Source organism: Hirundo rustica, chromosome 4, assembly GCF_015227805.2.
Source record: "Hirundo rustica isolate bHirRus1 chromosome 4, bHirRus1.pri.v3, whole genome shotgun sequence".
NCBI lineage: Eukaryota > Metazoa > Chordata > Aves > Passeriformes > Hirundinidae > Hirundo > Hirundo rustica.
This window is the reverse complement of record NC_053453.1, coordinates 5869523-5893497: the sequence shown is the minus strand read 5'-3', so window position 1 is coordinate 5893497 and position 23975 is coordinate 5869523. Positions and strand designations below refer to the sequence as shown.

The 23975-nt window shown below is 44.3% G+C and overlaps 1 protein-coding gene across 3 annotated transcripts in view; it reads right to left on the bottom strand.

Annotated features, from left to right (window-relative positions):
• Positions 1 to 18783, bottom strand: part of CAMK1D (calcium/calmodulin dependent protein kinase ID) — a 210872-nt gene extending 192089 nt beyond the window's left edge. For 2 of the 3 annotated variants that reach the window (XM_040061862.2, XM_040061864.2), the window contains exon 1: positions 18448 to 18782. In XM_040061862.2, the coding sequence (XP_039917796.1) occupies positions 18448 to 18539 (92 nt within the window). In that variant the 5' untranslated portion in view covers positions 18540 to 18782. Of the gene's footprint in view, positions 1 to 18447 lie in introns of all 3 variants that reach the window. The other variant, XM_040061863.2, reaches the window with a different exon arrangement.
• Positions 18784 to 23975: the final 5192 nt, after the last annotated feature.

Here is a 23975-nt window from a genome sequence, read left to right as displayed (position 1 = left end):
AGGCTGACAAAGGTTGTCTTCAATTTCCAAAGATAATTTAAAATCTGGCAAATGGAGCCACAAGTGGAGAGAATAAAATCAAACCCAAGCAAAATAATTTTGACTTTTGACAACATTATTTAACGGAAGATCTTACGTGCAGTAAAGGGACTGGACCCAAACAAGAAAGAAGAAGCTGCTCTACCCAACCCATCCCTGAGACCCCATTCTACATAAGCTAGACTGCCACAACAAATGACAGTGAATTCCTAAATTTAGGCAAATGCACCCAACACGTGTAGGGGCAGTGAATCCCACACAGCCTCTTCATTGCCTCTACAGGAACCAGTAATTCCTGGGGAACAGCAGTACTTCTCACAATCTCTGCAGATCCTGCAATGCACAAGGTGAAGGGATAATGAGTCCTTTCTTTTATTCCCTCAAGTCTTTGAAAGACCAAGTTTTATACCATCCACATAAAGCACAGCCTCAGAGGAGAACAAACCCAAATTACATGCAAGAAATTGGTTTTGTTCAAGGCTCAAATTATTGTTTTCAGTTATCCTTTCTGCTGCAGTCCTCTTCCCAGAAAAACTAAAGCTATCCAAAATAAAAAAACCAATGTAATTCCTTTGCCTGTGATGGAGAAAGTTACTCTTCTCAACACCCAGAGCTTATTTTAAAGATTTGCTTGAATAAATAGAAACCTACTAATATATCGAGTTTTCCTACTGCATTTTAAAGGGCATTTCATGAAGGCTGGTGTTCCCTTATTGCAGTTTTTATGGAATGGAGAAAAATATTTATGGTGCACCAGCAGTGTGCTGAGCTAAATAGCTTTTTCCCTGTCACCCTGCAAAGATTCTCCTGCGAGGATGTTTCACAAAGTGGCTTAGCAGGGCTCTAACTGGTGCTGGTTGTGGTGCTGCTGGGTGGGTGCAGGACACCAAGGCCAGGACCTCACCAGCTGCAGCTGCATCTTCCCAGACTGGGCTGCCCCATCCAGGAGGTGACTCCCATTGGCATCGGTGTCCCAGCAGGGCTGAGGTCTGACCCACAGCTCCCACCCCACTCAGCTGCAGTGGATAGAGAGGGACAAAAAACCAAGGGATTTTTTTGGCTGCTGAGATGAGCTCTAGGTGGCATTAGCAAACCTGGTCCTTTGCATTATGTCAAAATGTACTGAAATGCAGAGGACAGTCACTCAGGAGAGCCCTTCCTGGTCACCTTTCAGCAGTCCATACCTAGTAAAAAAAGACATTAAGAGTCTAATATTTTGGCTCCTGCTGAAATCCCTTTGACCTCATACCTCTAATAAGACTTTAGAGTGAACACATGGCACTATGAATGAGCAAAGTAATCACATACTAAAGAGGGTGAAGCTTTAATAAATGTTACAGTGAACCATGAATTTCCCTAAGTCACTAAGGAATATTCACTTCAGGAAAATCTCTACACATGTGAAGTGCCATCACTGCAAGCTTTGTTAGTAGTGTCTTGCAAGAAGTACAATGCTGCATTAATAAAATCTGCATGGAAATACCCAGATATTGGGATTCTAATTCACAAAGATGCCAGTGGTTTTCTAAGACATTTTTTGAGAACCCACATGGTTTCTTGAGTACAGCTGCTCTTACCCACAGCCCAGCTAAGCATCCTTTTCCCTTAGGGCTTAGAGCAGCCACAGGTTGAACAGTGAGACCTACAGCTATTCACCTTCCCTGCAAGTTTATGAGACATTTGATGGGACATCCATCATCTAGCCCAGTTCATCAAAGTGTAAAAAGACAGAGTGTTTTACCTTCCAACTATATAACTTTGCATAATAAAACTGTTTAGACTTGGAGATTTTCCTGATGAATGCCAAATGCTCTACAGCAGCAGCCTTCACCAGCAGATCTAAATCACACAGCTTAAATGAAAGCCTGCTTGCCAATTTATGCATGAACTTTACTTTTTTCCAGAATCAGAGAAAAAAACCTGAATGCACTGTGCCTACAAAAAGGCTTTTTAAAACAGTACTGCTGCAGTGGCTGGAAACACAACCTTATTCCTCTTGCATCTCACAGGTACAATTTTTTTCCCCCAAGAAGACATGGAAATGAAGACACTCCTACAATTGCTTTCATTGGCTTTTTCAAGGTGTTTCAAAAAGCTTTATCACTTCAGTAGCCACTCACTGTGCTGGCTTTAGCTACTGAACGGATTTTCAGGAGGCAAAAACACTGTGAGACATTAAAAAATATAATTAGCAGATAACACATGGCTAATGCCACAGATGCGTCTTCAAGGCAAGACCACATTGTCTTATCACTGGAGAGCTTTTCAGAGCAGCACAAATCCTTATCCTGCTCTGCAAATCCCACTCTGTTGGCAGCATGATGCTAAAAGGCCTGCTATTTTCTGACTCCCACTTATAACATGGACTGCGCAGGAGGGGGAAACAGCTTTCTTACAGGTATCTCCCTAATGTCCATCCACCGATGAACCTATACTACAAAACCCATCTCTGGCTGGTGCTGCATGCTCAGAGACATTTCTGGAAGGTCTTTCTGCCTTACTGGGGTTCCCAGCACACTAAAAGACTGGAGCAGTTCCAGTTGGGTTTACTCTCTCATCCCAATTCTAGTGTTTTTTGAGCTGGGGCTGTCCACCTCTTTTTGGAGTGCTATTTTTAGGAAAGGGATCAGATTCTTGCTTTGTGTTGCCCACAAAGCATCATCTGCCAAACAGAAGCACTGCAGCTCAGTTCCCAACATATCTGGATACAAGAGGGGAGATTCTCACCACATTACCATGACAAAAACAACACCTTGCACAGTACATTCTGAACACCTCACATAGCAAGCTTTAATGAGTTACATCTCAAAGTGAGTTCCAAAGTAGGTCGGGAACTGTTTGACAGATGGGGAAACCAGGACAGTGAGGTGCTGCAGCTTCTCCAAGGTCACAAAAAAAGGCAGTGCCACAGTCAGAAACAAAACCCAGCTCTCCCAAATTGTTATCTAGTGCTCTTCAACCCAATATGTCTCCACCATTAGTCCACATCATCCCTAAAGCTCATGACTTTAAAAGATCTGACTCCTGAGTGGGTACCAGCACGGGAGCACCAGTCCTGAAGACATCAGCAGTGGAAGACCAGCAACAGCAGGGACACTGGGCCAAATAAAGTGACTGACAAGAGTCAAAAGAGTCAACTGTACTTTTGCCATTACTTTCATGTGAGCTCTAATACACATGCACAGCCATGTGTATTAGGAGACTCGCCATAATTAAGTTTTCACCCGAATCCTGCCCATGTGAAGCAAAGGCTACTCCAGCTCAAGGACAATCCAGCCCTGCTGGGACACAAGTATTTCAGACTGGTGACCCACTTTGACTGAAACACTGAGCATACCCCTCTCCCTGTCTTCAAGGGTATTTGGAGGATTCTCATTTCTCTGCAAGTCACCGCTGCATGTGTGAGGTGTGGAGAGGTAAAGGGGTCATAAGCATCTCAAAACTGGATGAATGCTGTCTCATTGACATCAAAGGCCAACTCTCACAACGTTTACTGGGAGCAGAGCTAGGCCACAACACATAAATCCTGACCTATATAATTTTTGATGCTTGCCTGCACTTGTCATGAGCACAGACAGGGAGTGCCAGGAAATGGAATTTCTGTTGCATTTCACAGTTCAGACACAGGCACGGCAACTGCAATAAAATCCACCAAAAATACTGATTCTCCCTACTAGGAAGGACAGAGTGGAATATAGAGAGCTAAATCCAACAGGACAGCGGGCTACTCAGAAATCAGAATTTTGTTCTGGACTCTCAGGAGATAGCACACATTCTCCTAGTCGCACCCTCAGCAGATTCCTCATCTAGTGCATATCCAGTATTATTTCTGCCACCAAAATCTTCACATCAGAACATATCTAGCTATGTTAAAGGCTTACAAGAAGACCATCAGCTTTACAGATGCAGTAAGTGACATGTTAACATCACTTACTTTGACTATTTGTTAGACAATTTTACATAAAGGCTTCAGGAAGATCTAGAAGTGTATTCCACACTCCTCCATGATCGATGGGGAGACAAATACAAAGCCAAAGACTCTTCTTCTCCCAATCTGCAACTTTTGATATATTTGCAGACACACGAAAAATACATTGAGAGAGCCCAACATGGACAGAGGGCCCAATTTTTGCCCAAAATATGCTTTTTGTAATAAACTGTATTAATCTAGATATTAAATTATGTAGGTATTAGGTTGTCCAGTGTTCAAACTCTGCTCTCATTTATTTCAGAAACAAAAAAAGGACATAATACGTTGCTGACACTTACAGACCTTGATGCACACAAGTATTCAGCAAAAGCCACAGCAGAAACAGATGCCAGCAGATGGTATTATCCTGAACAAAATCAATTAAGGACATTTACAATATGTCAAAAGTGCAGTTACAAAAAAAAGTGTAGACCTGTACATCTGTTTCTTAACGAAGCCATGAGTATTTGACAGTTAGCCAACAAACCACAATCTGAACACTACAGCAACACCAATAAAAGATAAGGAAATACCAGACACACTCAGATTCTTTAAAAGTCACCACAAAATACAAGATGTTGAGCAGAAACTGAATAACCAGATATTGGAAGTCCTTATGTCATGCATTAACGTAGCTAAAATATAAGCATACGAGTTTTCAAGATCACAGATTCTGCAAGGATGTGATTTGTTCAAAATCTGTAGTTACAGGAGTCACACGGTAATGATAAGTTAAGAAATACTACGCTCTTCCATAACATAGTCCTCTAGTGTATCTAAAAGGCTTCTTGGAACCCTGACATCTTGACTGAAATAAAAAGAAAAGCACTCACAATTCCCTAAAAGTTGTTATGACATCTCTGTTGAGAACGCAGTGACAATACAAGAGGCATGGCGAGATACACAGCCAGGCATGTCAATGGCATCTTGTAGATTACACAAAACACGAATGGACTGAGGAATTCAGGAGTTATTTGTCCAGGGAACAAAAACCTCTGGGTTCCCCATGAAGAAGACAACAGGTGAAAACATTTCATAGGGAGGAAAAAAAATTACCTCTTCTGCGCCACAGCTTCATTCAAAATATTGAGGACTCGTTTTTGGAAGAAAAGGGTTAAGACCAGTGAACACCTGCTGCTGAAGATGGCACTTAGTGCCCACTGCGACAGCTGTTATCAGTGTTTGCTGCAGATTTCCACCACTACAAACAGGGGTGGGACCATCCCATTCACAGTCTGCTGCAACACGATGAAAGCTCTGGTATTAAAAGAGGTGATTGGTGTCAATTCCATGTACAATCACAGAATCACAGGATTTTTAGGTTGGAAGAGACCTTCAAGATCATCGAGTCCAACCCATCTCTAATACCTCAACTAGACCGTGACACCAAGTGCCACATCCAGTCTTTTTTTAAACACAACAATGGTTGTTATTTAGCTCCTAGGGAACTCATACCTAGTTTCTCCTACGTTAGCTGCCAAATGAATAAAATATTCAGAAATATTTACATTAAGTGTTAATAAGGGCTGAGGGATGGGTTTCTTTAAGGACCCTGGAAAAACACAGCCTCAGCAGTGAAAAACACACTTACACTGTACATCAGAGCAATGCATCATTCATTTTTACTGAGGCCCAGATGACAGTCTCATTAGACCAGAGATGGATTAAACACAAATGATCTGGTGAATAATGTCACTGTGGGCCACGTAAAACTTCATCCAAGTAGTACCACTGGAAACAGAAGAGTGGGTAGGGATTGCAAGGATAAAAAAACCTAAGACTTCAGAATGCCGTTCCTTAGGGGGGACAAAAAAAAAAAAAATAGTGCTGCATATTTACATTTAATCTGCTTCATAAATTGATTTTTGTCATGTTACCTGTCAAACCACTGAACAAACTGAATAATTGCTTAAGCAGCACTGATAGAGAAGTGACAGATTATTCAAGCATTGTGATTCTTTGTTCTCATATATCTCATTAAGAAATGATGGTTGGTTCCATTTACAGCTCTTAAGTTGAATTCAGTAACCACTGGCACATGAACTCAACCTGGCATCTACTAATTTTTTATTGTTCTCAAGCAGAAATTGTTCCTGGCAAAGTCGCTCTTGCAAACCATTTCAGTGCAGTGGCTGATGATTTTTTAACGATGCAACATAGAAGGGGAAAAAAAACCTGCAACTGACCTCCACTGATTTATAGCATCTATGGAATCAAAAGAAAGAAAATACCTTGTATTCTGTGCTTCTCCCTTTCTCCCCACCTCCTTTTTAGAGAACTATTTTTAACCTGTATCATTTCATTAAATAAATTCACAGCACACCCCTGCAAACCACTGAGCTGGCAGAAGATGGGAACTGTCCTGTGGGATGTGTTCAGCCCCTTCCTCTTCTATTGTGGAGTTGCAGCCTGCTCCTTCACAGCCTTATAACTTTATGATGATGTTTGAAACCTGAGCGTTAGGAGTGTAAAATGCTGCTATTCCAGCCTGCTGCTGAGTAGTAGGGGCTTCTCTTGACGCACACAGGAAAACTTCCAAGCTGTGTCCAAACCTAAAAGCTGTGGAAATCAAAGGCAGAATTTTACAGCAGCGTTGAGATGCTATAAATTATTTAAGAGAAAATAAGAGAGAACCAGCTGTGCTTTTGCGTGCCACCCTCTGACTTCAGGAAGAGCCACTGTGACCACAAAGCCAACACACAGGGAGACCTCTAAGTACACACTTTACAGGCACCCTCCAAAGCTACAACTGCAGTTTTACACAAGAGATGGAAAGCAGGGATTTGCTGTAGCAGAGGTAATGTGGAGATGGAGGACAGGAGGAAAGGGAAGGACCATTGTGCTTTTAACTTCTGATTTGTCTGGGTTCATCCCCATTAGCTAATTGAGCACAGGGGCACCACACAGTTTCTGCCTTGCCCTAAATGTAATCCAGATATGAAGAGAAATTCAAACTACAGAATACATCAACACCATTCACAATGCTCTTAAACAGCTCTGGCCAAATGGCACAAGTCATTGTCTATGCATTCATTAACGAAGCCAAACAACGTGCTGTTTGGCAAAAAAGCAGTGTTATTTATTTATCACTGTAAATCTCAATAGATCGCTATATAAACAGTATTTTTAATATGTGAGTATACACACATTTATTTACATTTTATATATATAATAATTATATATACACATAAACACTATATCTACTTACGTGTATATAGAGGGCTCCTCCACCTTCCTCACAACCACTTGACAAAGATGTCACAACACCACACAACCTCCAGGACAAACACTGGCATTGAAGATGCCACTCATTTTAGTGGTCACTGAAAATGATGAAGGTGTACTGGTGCAGTACAAGCTGTCCTGTCCAAAAGACCCAAGCCCATGAATTTTTCCAGCTCATGAACAAGGAGGGGGACTTAAAAGTCTCCAATTAAGCTGCAGCTGAATCCCATTGCTCTGCTTTGCCCCAGACCTCTCCTTTCATATTCCCCCCAGCGCCACTCCCCTCACCTGCAGAACCATCCTGTTCTCAGCTTTAGTGCCTGTTTTGTTCCCTTCCAACAGTGGCAAAAGGGCACACATTTGCTTTCTGGGCACAAATCATCTCAGCTGTTACTCAGGAATCCTTGAATCACTTTCACTGCTTTCCATTAAAAATACAAGATTCATCGGAGACACTCATTCAATGGACATGCTTACAGATCTCTGCAAGATTTTTTTTTTTCATGGTCTCTCTCTTAAGAGCATAAATTTATGTCTATGACATAAATTACATGGCTGTGGACAGGAAAATTAGCCAGTAAAATTACTCCAGATACACCTTAACACGCCCCAGAGCAGAAGTCTCCCCGCAGTACCTCTATGCCCAGTGTGCACTGCTTTTGAGAACCAGTTTTTTCAGTTCATTTCTTGGTACATTCTCCCCAACACCTAAATATATAGCCTCCTTCTAAGGCATAAGTCAAACCTGTGACAGGAGACATTTCCCTTCCTTCTAAATTATTCCTCTTGCGCTCCAGTGCCTGGGTCAATAGGCCAAAAGGAGTCACGCTGTTTTCTCTGCTCCATTAATGTTTTTATCTAAGCATCTTCTCATGGTGCTTCAAGCAACTTGGCTAACAAGCTGTGTGTCCTCCCTAGAAAAGAGGGGTTTGTGCTGTTTCATGGTACTTTTTTTACATTTGAGAACGTTTTATTTTGGGAGGGAGGGCTTGTTGGGAGGGAGAGCTTGTTTGCTTTGCAATATTCAGGTTGCTATGTAATCATGCTAGAGAAGGTGTCTCAAAACAGTACGGCTTGCACCCAGAGAAGGAGGTGGTGTTTTTGTGATGCTCATCATCAGCCCATGGAAAAGCTTAACAGTGTCAGATTTTCCCCTCAAAAAAAAGTTAAACAAATTAATTACAGCCCTGGGGCAAGAAATCCCATTAAAGCAGAGGTGTGAGGCTGATGCTGACCCCAGAGCTTTAGATAGTCTTTAAGATATCTCAGGCTGCAGCTACAAAATGTCCCAAAGTAAAAGACAAAGCCTTTGAATTTGTACAGGTGTTATTCAAGAAAACAGCACAGAGAGCACAAATCAAGTTTAATGAGCTCACAACGTCTTGAGCCACTGACAGCACACACCAAGCACTTTGCTATGCCTGAAATTTCCAAAACACCACAGGCTTCATGGCTGGGCACGTGCTCAGTTACTTACACTGAGAGGCAGAAGACAAGAGTGAGCAGTGGGAACTTAAAATAACAGGGAAGGATTATCCAGGGATGCTCCAGCAATCTCTCTCAACTATGCCTGAATTTGATTATTAACCTGCACCTTCCCCAGAGGAGTTCTGCCATGTGGCTGCAAATCCTCTAAGTGCTCTCCTCTCTCTTCAGCTCTCTTTTGTGTTGTTTGGATTTTCTATGTAATTTTGAGGTTTTCCACAGTTTTTCATCCAGTAGTTTCCATCATTTCTGCCCTTGCCCATCCCAGTGAGGCAGTAGGGTCACAGCTGGTGAGTTTGTATGGAAAACATGCCTGGTTGAAGCTTGGCCCTTTGAATTATTTAAGCTGGGCTGGGAGGATGGGATCCTGCTGGGAGCAATCCCACATCTCCCCAAGAACTGCCTGGACTGTTCCAGCTCTTTATAGCTCTGGGCAGACCTGGATTCCTCTGAGCAGCTGAAACAACACAGCAAAAAAGCGCCCACGCTGTTACCAACAGCACAGAGACAGTGCTTTGCATCCCCAAACCTTAACTAGTAAAAACGATTTATATGTGGTGACCCTTGGTGAATCACATACAAATAAATATGTTTTGAGGACATCGGTGCTGACACTGTGCCTGCCACTAACAGAAGCAGGACAGTCTCCTGCATAAGGCTGGAGTTAAGACTGAGCCTCAGCTCTGGGTTTACAAGTGACACACTTGCTTGTCTTTAACAAAACAGTGTCAGCAATTTTGTCTTATTTATTTAGATTAAAAGTTCTCCTGGGTACGAACAGTCTTTTACTCTGGTGTTTGCATTAGTCCTTGCTCAACAGTGCCTGATCTCATCTGAGGCAAATAAAAGGCACAGGTAAAAAACCCCAGGTATTTTAGACACTTCACACTTCCCTTGCCAACCTCCAACCCTCAGGTGCACACCGGCTTCCCAGCCTTTGCAAATCTCTACATTTAAGCAGGAGTGGCTGTGCTGGTTTATTTTGTACTGCAACAGAAGCACATCCATTTCTGTGACCAGGGATGCAGCTGGCATCATCGGTGTGGGCACATGTCCCATGTGCCATGGGGTGTCAGGCAGGTTTTAAACACCCTGCTCACCTGCAAACAGCCAATGTCACAGAACAAACAGCACTGGGCAGTGCTGTCTTCAGGAAGATACCTGTGATAGCCTAGCACCTTCCCTTTGGAGCTCCCAGGAAAACCTGTACACCTTCACACCCCATCACTGAGGAGCAGGTATATATTACTCTCCTTGCCCTCTAAACACCAGCCCTCACCAAAACAAACAGGGAGGTTCAATGTCACCGAGACACACAAAGCAGTCACACGCAGACAAGAGATTTTCGCAAGGCAGAGGTCCTTCCGATTCCAGCTCACAGCTGAGAGAGCAGAGAGAAGAGACCCCTTTGTTTATTTCTTACTTTTTATACATTTGTGGGTCTAGCAGAAGATTGGCTTTTTGGGGTTTCCACCCCTCAGCCTCAGTGGCCAGACCAATTGTCAGTTACAATTGTTTTCAGGTTAGAAATATGCAAACAAAGGACAGAGAATGAAAAACAAAGGATTTGTTTATGTTACATCTGTGGGAAAAGGTAGAAAACTGCTCTTAATATTGTACAATAACTAAAAAGATCTGACTCCATTTAAGAAAATCAAAAGGCTCAGAAAAACCAGGGTAACAGTTCAAGGCTCACAGACCTCAGGAATTCCACTCATCCGGACCTCTCTTCACTCCCACCAGCCATGGATGAAACTTCTGGGTCTGCTGTACTCTGGCAACTGAGCAGGAGATGTAACTCCCAGCTTCTGGGTGTTCAGGCTTGAAAGAACGTAACTTCAAATCCTCAACCTAAATTAGTGGGAGCATTAAGAGCAGAAAAATGAGAAGAATCCTGCAGACAAAAAATGCAAAGGAAAGGATCTAGGGAGGAGATGCCACAATTCTTTACCCTGTTCCTGCTCATGTTCGTTTGCCTCGTTACAAGCAGCTCCTTTTTGTTCCTCTTGGAAACTGTAAGAAGACTTTGGTTTATCTCCAATTGGGGATATTAAAAATAAAAAAAAAATTTTAAAAAATTTAAAAAATAAAAATCTCCAATACAACTAAGCTGGCATGTTTTCTCTCATGTGCTTCTTCTCATTGCACTCCTGAAAAAGGTATTTTAAAAACTAATCTTATGCAGTCCTGTTGTCCAAAACTGTTGATATTTTATCTGTGACCCATGATATTGCTCAGGAAAAAATCAAGCAAAATCAGTGAGCTATTGTTACAGAGGATTCCCAGCGCTGTGCTCAGCTGTTCCACACATAGATCAGATCTAAAACAGAGCTTCCCAGTAGCATTTTCTTAGCACATCCAGTGTGTAAAAATAAAATTTAAAAAAAAGAAAAAAGAAAAAAGAAAAAAAAAAAAAAAAAAAAGGCTTTTAATTCTGCCACATAATTCTGCTTAAGAGTATTATTTTGATTTAACCTAATACAATCTGTTTGGTGAGTAATTCTGGCATAGAACTCAATATGCAGCTTTCAACATGGAAACATCAGTGAAAGGGCCTTCAAAAGTTTATTAACAATCTGTTATTTATAGCTTTCTTTTTCAAAAGTGATTGGCACAACATTCAGAGGAAAATTACAGGAACCGCCAAGTCGGATAATAAAAAAACATATTGGCTTTTTTTTTGATGGAAAGATTTGATGGAAAGGTTTTAAGGAACACTATGATTGCTAGAAATGAGACATATTCCGATTGCTAAGCCAGCTATTTGTCATTCAACAACAGCCCAGTCGCACTCATCTGTTTGCAAATTATTGTTATTGTTGTTAATTATTATTTACAGAGATGCACCGAAATGCAAGGTGGTTTGAATTCCAAGGAAAATGACAGATCACTGCCCCAAGGAATTTTTTATCCCTCCTTTCACTCATTACCTGTTTACTAACAGTACCCGCTTAGTTCCAACTTGTTTTCCTGCTGTCTAAAATGACTAGAAAATTAGGTCCTATTAAGTAATCATGAATATAAACTGTGAGTCACCGGTTAAGTGAATACCATCACTGGCAATAAATTCAGAATCCTATTATAAGTGACTGTTATTGTCAAGCAAACCAAAACAATACTACTTTATTCAATATTAATTGTATCCTTGGATGCTTGAAAGGATTAAGTAACCCCGAACTAATACTCTGCACGTCGTCAGGAGAACTGTGTGTGAAGGACAACAAAGATAATTGAGGTCAGTAACCAAGGTGGAGAGAAAAAGAGGCAAAAAGGAAGGAAATCATACGTAGGGAGATATCTCAGCTCCTGTGTGAAAGCAGATGGAGGGTGAAGGAAGCAGACAGGCTGCTCCAGATGGCGGGAGCGGCGGCGAAGAAGGCTCTCACACCCACTGTGTTGTGGCTGTGATGGGAACAAGAGACTTTTGGTTAAAGGATTACTGCAGGGCTCCAAAGAGTTGGTTCAGCTCCGTCCACCACCTCTCCACCCTCTGGGTTTTGCTTGTTGGGAGCATTTGGGGTGTCAGCTACCTCTGTGGCTGTCAAAAAACCCCCATGGTTTTTTTTTTGCATGCTTTGCCCTACACAAAGAGAAGTTGTGGAATAGATATTTCTTACACTGAAGTCCTGAGGACTGAGATTAAGTGTTGGCTGAGGCAAGGATCAGATTTTCCTAAGTAAAAAATGTCAGGAGAAAACCCAAACTGTCTACTCCAACCCAAATATCTTACTTTCACCTTGCTGGCAAAGCACCCTCCTTGGCTGCACAGATGTGCAGGTGAGCAGGTATCCTCTGGCAGCAGGGAGCTCAGACAGGACCAAGACATACTTGAAAGAGAATATCCACAGAAAAAGAGACAAGGCAGGGATAAAATGAGGCAAGGCATCAAAACTAGTAGACAAACAGGCTAACAAAGGAAGCATGAGCACATATGTGAGCTGACAATACAGCAACTCCGTGTCTCCAGAATTATGTATTTACCTGAAAGCTTTGGATTATTGAGTATTTTGAAATCTTAATTTCAGATGATGAAAGAAAATTGGCCTTTAGGCTACACTGCTGCCCCAAACAAGCACTTTCAAAAATGCACCTGTGAACCAGAGCTGGAGAGCTGTCAAAAATCTCATCCTATCTATGGCTGCCAATTTTTTTTCCCCCAGTCCTCACCATCAGCCTTTAAATCCGTTGGCAATCTTACTTTTCTTTCTTTCCCATTTCAATTCCAGCTGAACCCTCAAACCTGTTATTTTCTATAACTGTTCAAGGAAGACCAACAATTTACATCAAAAGACACTAACTCATTATTTTACAGCCTTCAAGAACAAACTGGATAGAAACCTGTGCCAGGCAATAACAAACAGGATTACGTGGTTTAAAACCTTCAAGAGGTCCTAACAGTATTTTTCTGCTTTCACTAAATAGAATACACAAACTGAAACATCTGAGTTGTTTCACACCACTAAGTTAAACATTAATATTTGGACCTCATCTTTCACTCCTCCCACAGATGCAAGAGAGGTGCTATAAGCACCTCTCAGCATGAATTATCCCGGACCCCACATGGGTTTGACAGCGAGATTCCCAGAGTTATGCATTTTAAGGTCAGAAATGACCATGAACTTTCCTCTGTAAACACGGATAAGAGGCACTTTCCTGCTGCTTGAAGCCTGAGAGCTTTCAGAGCTCACAGAAAATCATCTCAGAGGAGATGAGATTCACTTGCCTTCATGTTTTACTCCAGTGGTTCATCAGCCTTGCTCCTAAAAACCTGCACCTCAACTTCAGCCCTTTGGGATACAGCATTTTGTCCCCTGAAGATTTTTTTTTAACATGAAATGTTCCTTTAATTAAAAAAGGGAAAATACTGAATATTGAGGAAAATATGAAACAATCTGACAGAGCCACTGCTGCCTCACTGAGGTGCCATAAAGGAGAGGCAGCAATTGCTGGTAATGCCAGCAGAAACTCAAAAATCAGAGAAACCCTTCAATCATCACGGGGGGCACGGAGCCAAGGAAAACACAAATACCAACATCGTTCTTTATGTCTTGAGATCTTCCAAAATCAGAAGGGGAAAAACTGAGTAACGTGCTTGATGCCTCAAGTTAAATGGCTAAACAGGGACGATCTGCTGCGTGAATCCAGCACATCGAGTGCCTTTGGCACCCAGTTGCTGAAAAGGAAGGATCTTTGACCAGAGGCAACCAGATCTTGAGCCCTCTGGTACCTCCCAGCACCTCCCCTCCAGACAGGCGCCCCTGCCAGGACCTGTCCTTACCACCAGCGCCTTCTCACCGGGGGGAGCCAAGGCTGGCCCGAGGCACAGCCCCCACCAGGGTGTGACCACCCAAACACAGAGGAGAGCAGGAGGTGGATCAGCTCGTGGAGGGCCGGCGGGAGGCTGCACGTCGGGGAAGGACGCGCGAGGACAGAGAGGCGGCAGACAGCACGGAAGGGTTTGCGGTGATGCGCGTGTTCGTGCGCACGTGGGTGTGTGAGAAAGGAAGGAGATGGGAGAGGAGGACGAGGAGTGACTTCATTCCACGGCATGAACGAGCACGTACTGGTGCGAGGAAGAGCCATGGAGAGTGCCAGGAGCCCATCAAACGGCGCGAGAGTATGGAAGTGACACAGACGAACCAAAAATTACCACAGAGCCCCTGAGAAAAACAGAACCACCCATCTGTTTTCTCTATACTGTATTTTAGGAAAAGTACTGGAAACTCATCTGAAGCGTGTTTGTCTTCCCACCCAGCTCTCACTACGTTATGGCTATATCCATGCAACTCCCTCTGTTATCCTTACTAAGCTTTAAGGACATCGTTTTTAAGGACAACACCGGTATTTTCATAGGTACTACATGTGAGCTTTTTTAAATATTAGAACTTCATCACAACTCTGATGTCAATTAGGCCTAATTACAGCTATCTTAGAAATGTGGGGTTGATAAATTAGGCAGAGCAAGTGATGGAACCTTCCTCTGACTACTGGATGACATGGTGTTTCCTATTATTTCTCGGATGTCAAAATCTAAGGTTTAAAATGCCTTAGACATAATGTACTTTAAATGTGGAGGAAAAAAAGTGGTATTTCTGTGATCACTCATCTTATCAGATTCCTGCTATTGTGAAACTTCACATTTCTCAAGGGCTGGGGCAGAAATCCCCCTCTCCAGGCAAGCCCTCAATTCCTCTCTCAATTTGTCTTCCAAGGTGTACTGAGTAGAGCTACAATAGGTGAATTTGTGGAAATTTGAAGAGAGAAGAGTCAGATCCTCTTCTTCTGTCAAGCACACCTGTCGGGACACCTAAGTGACTATAAATTACATCAGTTGAATATCTGGCCCGTTGCTATGATTTTATTTTATCTTTGATTTATTTTGCTTATTTTTTCCCAGCTACTTTTTCAGGACCTGTAATTTCACTGTCAATGGCTTAGCAGCAAACAGATCCAGTTTGAAGAAGGAGCACTCAATGATCCTGTACATATGGAGTGTGGTTCACTGTTCCACAGCGAGTGGCACGGCCCAAGAATGGATCAGGACCATCATGCATATTGTAATATAATAACATATAAACTATACCAAGAATCATGTATTATAAAATATATTGATTAGTATTACCAACATCTGTTGTTGACACTCAGGTACCTGAGAGATTGCAGCTCCCAAAGATGATTGCACATGCTTTAATATCAGCATAAACACAGAACAGGCTAAATACAGGTTTGGGTACATCTGAGCCAACCATTGCATTGCTGGTACTTCTTTAGGAAAACAGCACTGTCTAACAGCACAGAGCAGATCAAACAACACAGACCTCAGCCACCAAAAGAAACAATTCCTTAGGTGGAAAGGGCTGCTTCCTTACATCTGGACATGACATCCAATTCAATTTCAGCATCAATGTGGCTGGACATGATTTACAGAGACGTGTAAATAATTTATTCCAGCTCTGGAAGGGAGAGCTCGGTACTCATTAGAGGTTCCTTGAAGCCCAAATGATGTAATGATTAACTGACTTAGGATCTTTTTAATAATTCCAGCAAACTCCAACTTTCCCGTGTTAAAGATCTGCTGAAGAGCTTTTATTCAGATGAAAGGCTCTTTTCTGAGAAGAAATCATTAATAAGGTGTACACACAGATTTAACATTTACAAATCAATGCACTTGAAATAAAATATGCTTTTAAAGTTTCTTTTTCACTTTCTTCCCTGATTTGGGGTTTTAGTGTTTTTCTTTCTCTAGCCAATTTTACCACAGGCAGTTAAGACAGCTGCATGAAAAAGGGCTGTTTTTCTGTTAAAAGTGCTTTTAGCACTTTGGCATCCTGAAATGGAATGGCAGAGAAATGCAAAATGCAGCTACTACAATCCAGTACATTTCATGTGACATGCCAAGTTTTTCACTCCATGCTAGAGAAAAATCTATTAGACAGTGAGATCAAGTGTTGGCTGTCCAACACGGTTCAGCATTACAGTGCAGGAGGGATCAAAGGGGATTTTAACTCTGCTCCTAAATAAAGCCAGAGGAAAGCATTTTGGTACAAATACTTTAAAGCTATTTAAGCTTATATAGCTTAATTCCTATTTAAATGCTTTCTTATCAATAACTGAGAATGTTTCCCAACATTTGGGCTCCCAGACCACGTGTACGTGCTGCTCAAGTCAGTGAACCGCCCTTCGCTGCCTTCAGTGGAATTGGAAAAGGCACTTTAGTGATTTGCACAGCAATGGCCTACATTTTTTAGAAGCTTCACATCCTGATAAGTCACACCAGACCTGGTAGGAGCTGCAGGTGCTGCGCTGGTGGGTGGCCAAGGACACAACCAAAACTCAGATTCAAATCTTCTAATTATCAGTCTGCCCTTGGAAGCTAAGGAATGCACAACCAGAAGGCAGCCCACGTGTAGGCTGTTAAACACACATATATTTGAAATTAAATACAGCTATGTCTGAAAAAGAAAACAGATCTATTTTCTTTGTATGGGCCCAGGTTCATAATCCAATTTAATTTTCTAAAACTTTCTAGATTGACTGTTAAGTCAAGTTTAAAAACTTCCCAGCTTCCACTCCCATTGCAAAGGACTTACCAAACTGCGAGGCTCAGACAATGGTTAATAGTTTGAGGCACCAATTGGCCATATATAATGAATTTCATTTGCAACAGCCGTGCTAATATGTATAACTATTAACTCTGACCAGCTTTACCTTCCTCAGGACCTTCACCAGCTCCCATGAACTACAGTAGGATCCGGATCAAGGCCACAGCATTAATTCTTCCTGAACTTCTTCGGCAGCACAAATCAACCCTCGCAGGTGGCTCCAATGCCACAGCCACAGAGATGCCAGCTGCACGGTGGGAACCCCAGCGAACTGTGCTGCTGCTCCAGCAAACCCCAGAGCATCCCAACTTTCCTCCCCAACACCCCTCTCTCTGCTCAGGTAGGGACCTGCGCGCCCGAGGTGACAAAGCAGAGCGCGTTTCTCCCACCATGAAATTCTCACAGCAAAATCTCCATGAATGTGACAAGAATACATCGCAACACCTGGCTCTTACGCTGCATTTTGCTCCTTCAGAGACCTGGACAGACATTAATTCGATTATCTAAGTCAGTGCTTTCCTGGGGGCCGCGCTATCCAAGCCCGTCGCGGCGGAGCTGCTGACCCACCTCCACGTTAAACCTCCAGCCTGGTTCCTACGCACAGCCTGTTTATAGGAAACCAGCGAGCCCACGAACCACAAATACTCTGTTTATAGGGAGCCCTCCCTTGGAAGCAGAAAGGAACTCAAATATCACAGTCAAAACTTGTTCAGCTGTGTTTTGGAAGTGGCTCGGAGCGTAGGAAAAGCACTACTCGGGATTAACAACGCTTCGTTTCGAGACACGCCTGAAGTTTCAATCAAAGCGGCGGGGACGCAGCTACGAGGAGCCCTCTCAATCCGGCCCAACTCTAATTAACAGTGTCTAATTACAATGTACACACACACCGCAGCCCGTGCGCTGGCTGCTTCAGCACTCCCGGCTCCCCACCTTTCCAATATCCTGAGTGCGAAAATTAGTTTTAACAAAAATAAAACTCTTTGCTCAGCCAAAAAGGCACCAGCCTGTACCCCGCTCCCTTGCACCATCTGTGCGTGGTTTTTTTTTTTTTTTCCTCAGCCTTCAAAAAGGAAAAAAAAAAAAAAAGGCAAAAACCCCCCCCACCTCTACCGTTTTACTAATCTTTATGCCGCACCACTATAAATAAAACAAATAAAGCCCAACAACAGTTAAGCATCGTAGCTAAAACACATCCAATCCACTCCGATTATTTCTGCTCGTCTGTCCACGAATTGCTGCAGCCATCGGCTTTAGGGGAAGCGTGCAAGTCAGACCGCATTTATTTACAGTTGCACTATCAAGTAAAAACCTTCCCCCGTCTCCTCGTTCTACGAATATATTAAAACACCAGGGTTTTTTCTCCTTTTTATCGCTTTTTGAGGGGGCATGGGGGGAGGGTGAGGGGTGATGCCAGCCCAGCTCCTGCCCCACAATTCTATTTTCCTCCGCGTTCCCAGGTCGCTCCGACTTCTCGCTCGGGTGGATGCGCGGGGCGCGGAGCAGCACCCGCGGGCGCGCAAATCCCCGCAGATTCCCGCACCCACCCGCGGGGCGACCGCGCATCCCCGCGGGAAGGGACAGCGCCCGCGCCCGCCCCCGGCCCCGCAGCCAAACCCCGCCACCTACGTCCCCAGCGTCTCCTTGAACTCGAAGATCTTCTTGATGTCCTCCGCCTGCTTCTTCCAGGAGCCGCCGCCGTCCCCGTTCTCCCGGGCCATGGCCGCGCCGCGCAGCCCCGCGGATGCCGCGCCGCCGGCTCCGAGCCCTCGGGCGGCTTTTGCTTTCTTTTCTGCCGCGGCGGCAGCGGCTGCTGCTGTTTCTTCTCCTTCTTCTTCTTTTTCTTCCTCCTCCTCCGCCTCCTTCTTCTCCCCTTCCTCCTCCTCCTCCTCACACTTCCTGCCCGCCGCCGCTTTTATTTCCTCCGCGCTCCGGCGGGCTCCGCGAGTGTCACTTTTCCTGGGCTATTTCCTCCCAACTTTCTCTTTCACCCCCTCCCTTCCCTCCCCTCCTCTCCCCTCCTCCGCGCCCCCCCCGCGGAGCCGCCGGCGGGGCTGCCCCGTCCCTCCGTGCTCTGCGCCCCGCGCAGCAGCTGCGCGCACCCGCGTCCCGGGGTCACTTTGCTCCCTGACTGACCCGCCCCGCCGAAAAGTCCCTCTCTTTTTTTTGTTTGTTTGTTTGTTTTTCTTTTCTTTCTTTCTTCTTTGTTTTTTGGGGAGTTTTTTGGGTTTGGGGTTTTTTGGGGGTTTTTTTCTTTTTTTTTTTTGAGGGAGGTCACTGCTTCTCTTCCCCCACCCCCGTGCGGGGCCCCATGGGATGCTCAGCCTGCCGGGCGCGGTGCGGTGCGGAGCGGCCCCGCGGGCGCAGCGGCTGTGCGTGGTTGTTATGGCAATGGGAGGAGGAGGAGGAAGAGGAGAAAGCGGAGGAGGAGGAGGAGGAAGGAGGAGGAGGCAGCCCCGCCGTTGCTCTGCTGCCTGGCGCTGCCCCTCCTGACTGAATGAAGATAATTCGCATTGCACCAAAACCACGCACGTCAAACGGGAGGGGAGGGAAAGCAGCGAGGGGGAAAAAAATAAAAAAGGAAAGCCAGGAAGAAGAAGAAGAAAAAAAAATTTTAAAAAGGGAAATTAAAAAGGCACACCGCAAGCGGCCGTGCTGCCTGGACCGGCTCTGCGCAGGGCTGCGCTGGGATGCGCCGGGATGCGCGGGGGCGCGGTGCCCACCTGCCTCGCACACGCACACACAGTCCTGGGATGCAAAAACTCATCCCTCAGCAGGGACCACCCTCGCCCAGCACTGCCCCCGAAGCAGGGGCACCTAAGAGGGGCCGGGCGGTCCCGGGGCCGGCGGAGGCACCGCGCAGCCCGCCCGGGTCCAGCCCCGGCACCGCCGTCCGAGCCCGGCACGGCACCGGCCTCTCGCACTGCCACACACACGCGTGGCTGCGATTATTGCTAAAAGCAGCTTTTTCTCAGCGACACTGAGACCTCTAGCGTCGTCACATCGGGCACGGGCTGAGCTCTGATGCGGGGCGACAGGCAGGATTCGTCAGACAGCAGAGAAAATGAGAGTCTGCACTAACTGAGGCGTGTTTGTAGTTAAGGTCTTTGGGCTTCAGTTTTAGAATATGTAAGGCGCTAAAAAAGTGCAATTCTTTTGGGACACCCAAGTTAGGTGACCGAATCAGAGGCTTTGCTGTTGGCAATACAGGCACTCCGGTGCCTCAGGGGCAGCCCCAAACCTGACCAACTCCAAACCTGATCATCAAATCGGGACTGAAAATAAATCAAAATACAAGGAGCTAAATAACGTTTACCTTAAAACAAATGTTTACTGTTCAACATATATTGTGTCTTTTAACAGATTCCTTAAAATTCTATTTTGAGAGTTGATTTTCCAGATTTCTTGTAATTTTTGAACAGAATTTGCACAGTGTCAGCCTGCGAGGCTTTCCCTGGGTCTGGGCTAAGCTGTGCCTCTCATCTCAGAGGGGCTGTGACAGAGGTGGGCATTCGTAGGTAGGTGAAAGTGTAAACCTTGAGTACAGGTTGGGTGTTTGGTCAATGCTACCCTCTGCTGGGCAGAGCCACTTGTCTTTGGGTGTGCCAGCTCCTGTGGTTTATTACTGCGCCCCTCTGATGCCCTGCTGGCTGTCCAGTCTCATGGACAGCCCAAACATCTTGAGATTCCCTACACTGGATGTCTGTGTGCTGTCACAGCATGAACTTTGGAACCGGTTTCCTTCTGCTCCTGACTTACTTCCATCTTCTCCCTACCCTCAGAATTTACAGTCTACTCCACAGGAGTGTCACCAGGAGTCCCCAGGCAGCCTCACAACCCCCCTGCATACCTGGGAAATGAAAGAAGTGACTGACCTAAAAACATGCAGCAGACTGCCAAATCCAAGTTACCCTTCAAACAGCACCGCTGTGACATTTTTTCTCTCTTTCACGTGTAAATCATATGGTGTTAGACATGCCGTGCTCCTGCCCTCAGGAGAAGATTGAGAGAGTGTGAAGCCAGGAAGGGCAGGTGTGATGGTCTGCCCTGACCTCCAGCACAGTGGAGGCCAAAGAGCTTCATCCATCCAGAAGATGAGCATTGTAACTTTCCTTGCGGCTATGGCAACTCAAAATCATCCACCACTCTTATTTATGGCACCACATTGGTCCCTATGGCATCACATTAAAATCTCACTGCACACACAGTGTCATCCACTTCTTCATTTTGGCTTTCAGCAAGCAAAAATTTTACTTACAATTGCTCAAATCCTTGCCAATGTTGCAATTTCTCAGCATCAAAATTGCATAAAATCTAAATTCTATTTTCCTTATTTATACTACACCTTTAGTATTGCATGAATGTGCTTTTTTGGGGGGGGGGGGGGGGGGGGGAATGAAATAACTCACATTTGAAGTAATTGATAATATAGAAGTCTTTGAGGCCATTACAGTTTTAATGAGAATTGTAGGAGATGCTTCTGTTAGTCAGGGACCACTGGCATAATAGACCATAAAAGCCCCTTCAAAGTCATTACAGTCTGTCATGTCAGCCTGAATTTAGGCAGTCTGCAATCTTGCTTGACTGACAGGCTCCTGCAGAGCTATTGTAGCTATTTGAAGAACAGGTACTTCTAAAAAAATTAAAAATCTTACGTGGAAACTTCTCTCTGGAGTGGCTGCGAGTAGCAGGGCGTGCTGCAGCTGTGCATTCAATGTAGAATTACACACAACCCAATTACAGGAGCAGTAATAGAGCGGTAAAATGAAATGCACAGAAATGCCAGCATTAAGACTGACAGTAAAACATCAACTCGAGCCCTTTTAGTGGCTGCACAGAGGGCCATCTCTCATCACCTGGGCATGCTCTGCAGCTCTGCCAAGGGCTGTATCAGAAAATGGCTAATGAGCAGGCGTGGCTGAGGTGTGTTTGAGGCAGCTTCACGGGCTGCACCCAACCACTCCACGCAGCAAAACACCAAACCCTGACACTGCAGGTGGACAAGTTCCAGCTGGTTTTTAAGGCCTTCTCTGGAAATACTGTAAATTTAGGGGAGAAATTCAAAATCGACTTCTATATGAGATATTTTATTTCAGGATAAAGTGATACGATTTTTGGAGTGGTATTCGTAACTGTGTTTTTACTGCTTGATCCTTCCAACTGATGTTGGGGCTGGTCATGTGTGGTATGGCTGTGCCTGGCCATGTTCACTGCTGACCCTTAATATGGGCACTGTGCAAATCAGTTTGTCATGAGCATCAATAAAGGAATCATGTCTGTTTTTCAAGCTTTTCCACAGGCAACCTGGTTTTCCTGTGTTTAAATACCATAATATCAGACCTCTTTCCCAGCGTCGTTTCTGAGTCATACAATATCATCTTCCTTTCAAATTACAAATCAGCACTATTGATGCTTTTCTGCAAGAACATCAGAAACGTCGCTGTGGCTCAGCTGCTGAGGTCCAAGCCCAGGAGATGAGCACCCACAAGTCCATGGCCATGTTTAGGGTTAAAACCTCATGTTCAAGCTTGGGAGCAGCATCAGTGTAAAGCAAACAGCACTCAAGCCCGCAGATGTTCTCTGCTGCCTTCCCTACCACGTAGCAACCTCAGATAGTGGGGTTTCTGTCTATGACAGAAAAAATTTGGGCCAATCCCTGTGGGAAGTTGTTTTATTGGTGTCACAGACACACCCGAGGAGCCAGGTGTTTTAGTGATGGTCTGCTCCCACGAGCAGTGAGAACAATGCTGTTGTACACGAGTGTAGACCTTGGCAAGAGACTCAAAGCAAAATGACATTTGAATCCTTCACAGCCTCTGAGACAAGCCTGAGATGAAGTAAAATCCTGGGGCAAGGCATCTTCAAATTTGGCAGCACAGGGCTTAATTTTTTTGAGATGCCAGGTCTGACTAGCCCGGTGATAATTCCATCCAAACTCACAGCATTCTTGGCATTTCCAATGACGGGAATGCTGCAGCTCCAGCCTGTGCCCCATTTGGAAATTTGGAGGAAATCCTCTTGGGTATTTTGCTTAGTCATGAGAAAATAAAATTATGACAAGGTTTTCTTTAACAAAAGAGAGACACAAAATTGCTTGTCTTAAATGACAATTTCAAATGCTTATTTAAATGAGAAAATTGCTTATTTAGAAAAAAAAATGGCTAGCTTCTATTTCTTGAATTGGATAGTAATTTAAAAAACTGCAGTTGGAAAGGTGCACTTTGATGGGGAACCACCGGGTTTGGATTTTTACCACAGGTGAAACTAGTGGTTCTGGTTGGGTTTTAATGTTTTCCAGATCAGTTTTGACACCACAAGTTCAGTACAGAAAATGATAAACTTGGCTCTAAGAATGTCCACAACAGAAGGCTGAACCTGCTGCTGCTGATGCCAACAGCAGTGCTTCTTTGAGCTAATTTAAGACTACTCAGTGATTTTAGGGGACTTTGACTTGGTCTGTACATCAAGAGGATGCACGTCAAGAAAGGAACACAAATCCATGCCAAACAAGAGACTTCTGTTCTGTACACAGTTGTTTGTGGGCTTTTAGGGTTAAATATAATCAATGTCCTTCCACCACCTCTAAGCACATTAAAGCCTTAGATCAGTTTAAGATCTCTAAGATGACCTAAGGCCCTTGCTCATCTTACATAGGTAAAACACTGTCCTAAAACATGCAAAAGCAAGGGAGAGGAGGTGATAGATGGTTGCTGTCTTTGCTGCTTTTCTCAGAGGGAGGAGGGGGTTTTAATTGTCAGGTTTTTAACCATTTCTGTAAAGAGGAATGAACAAGAGCTGATGTAGATGTGAATCCTCAACCTGCAATTAATTGTCTGAAGACCATCTGGTGCTTGGTTAAGCTCCCATGTGCTTGTATTACTCGTGAGGTCTAGAGATGCCAGCCAACCTCTTTAAGTTGCTTCCCCTCCCTGGTTTTATTCTCACCAGAATAAACCTCAGAAGTTAGAGGACAAGAGTTTTGACAACATGAGGCTGCTTGTTTCACTTTGGAAAAATTGCTGTATAAGAGAATAATAACCATGCTAAATACATCACTTAGAGGCTGCTGTGCCATGTGTACATTGCAATAAATCTTTAAACCCAGGGTCGTAAATCACGGTCATGTAAAAGCGTAGTGGGAGGGAAAAAACCTCTAT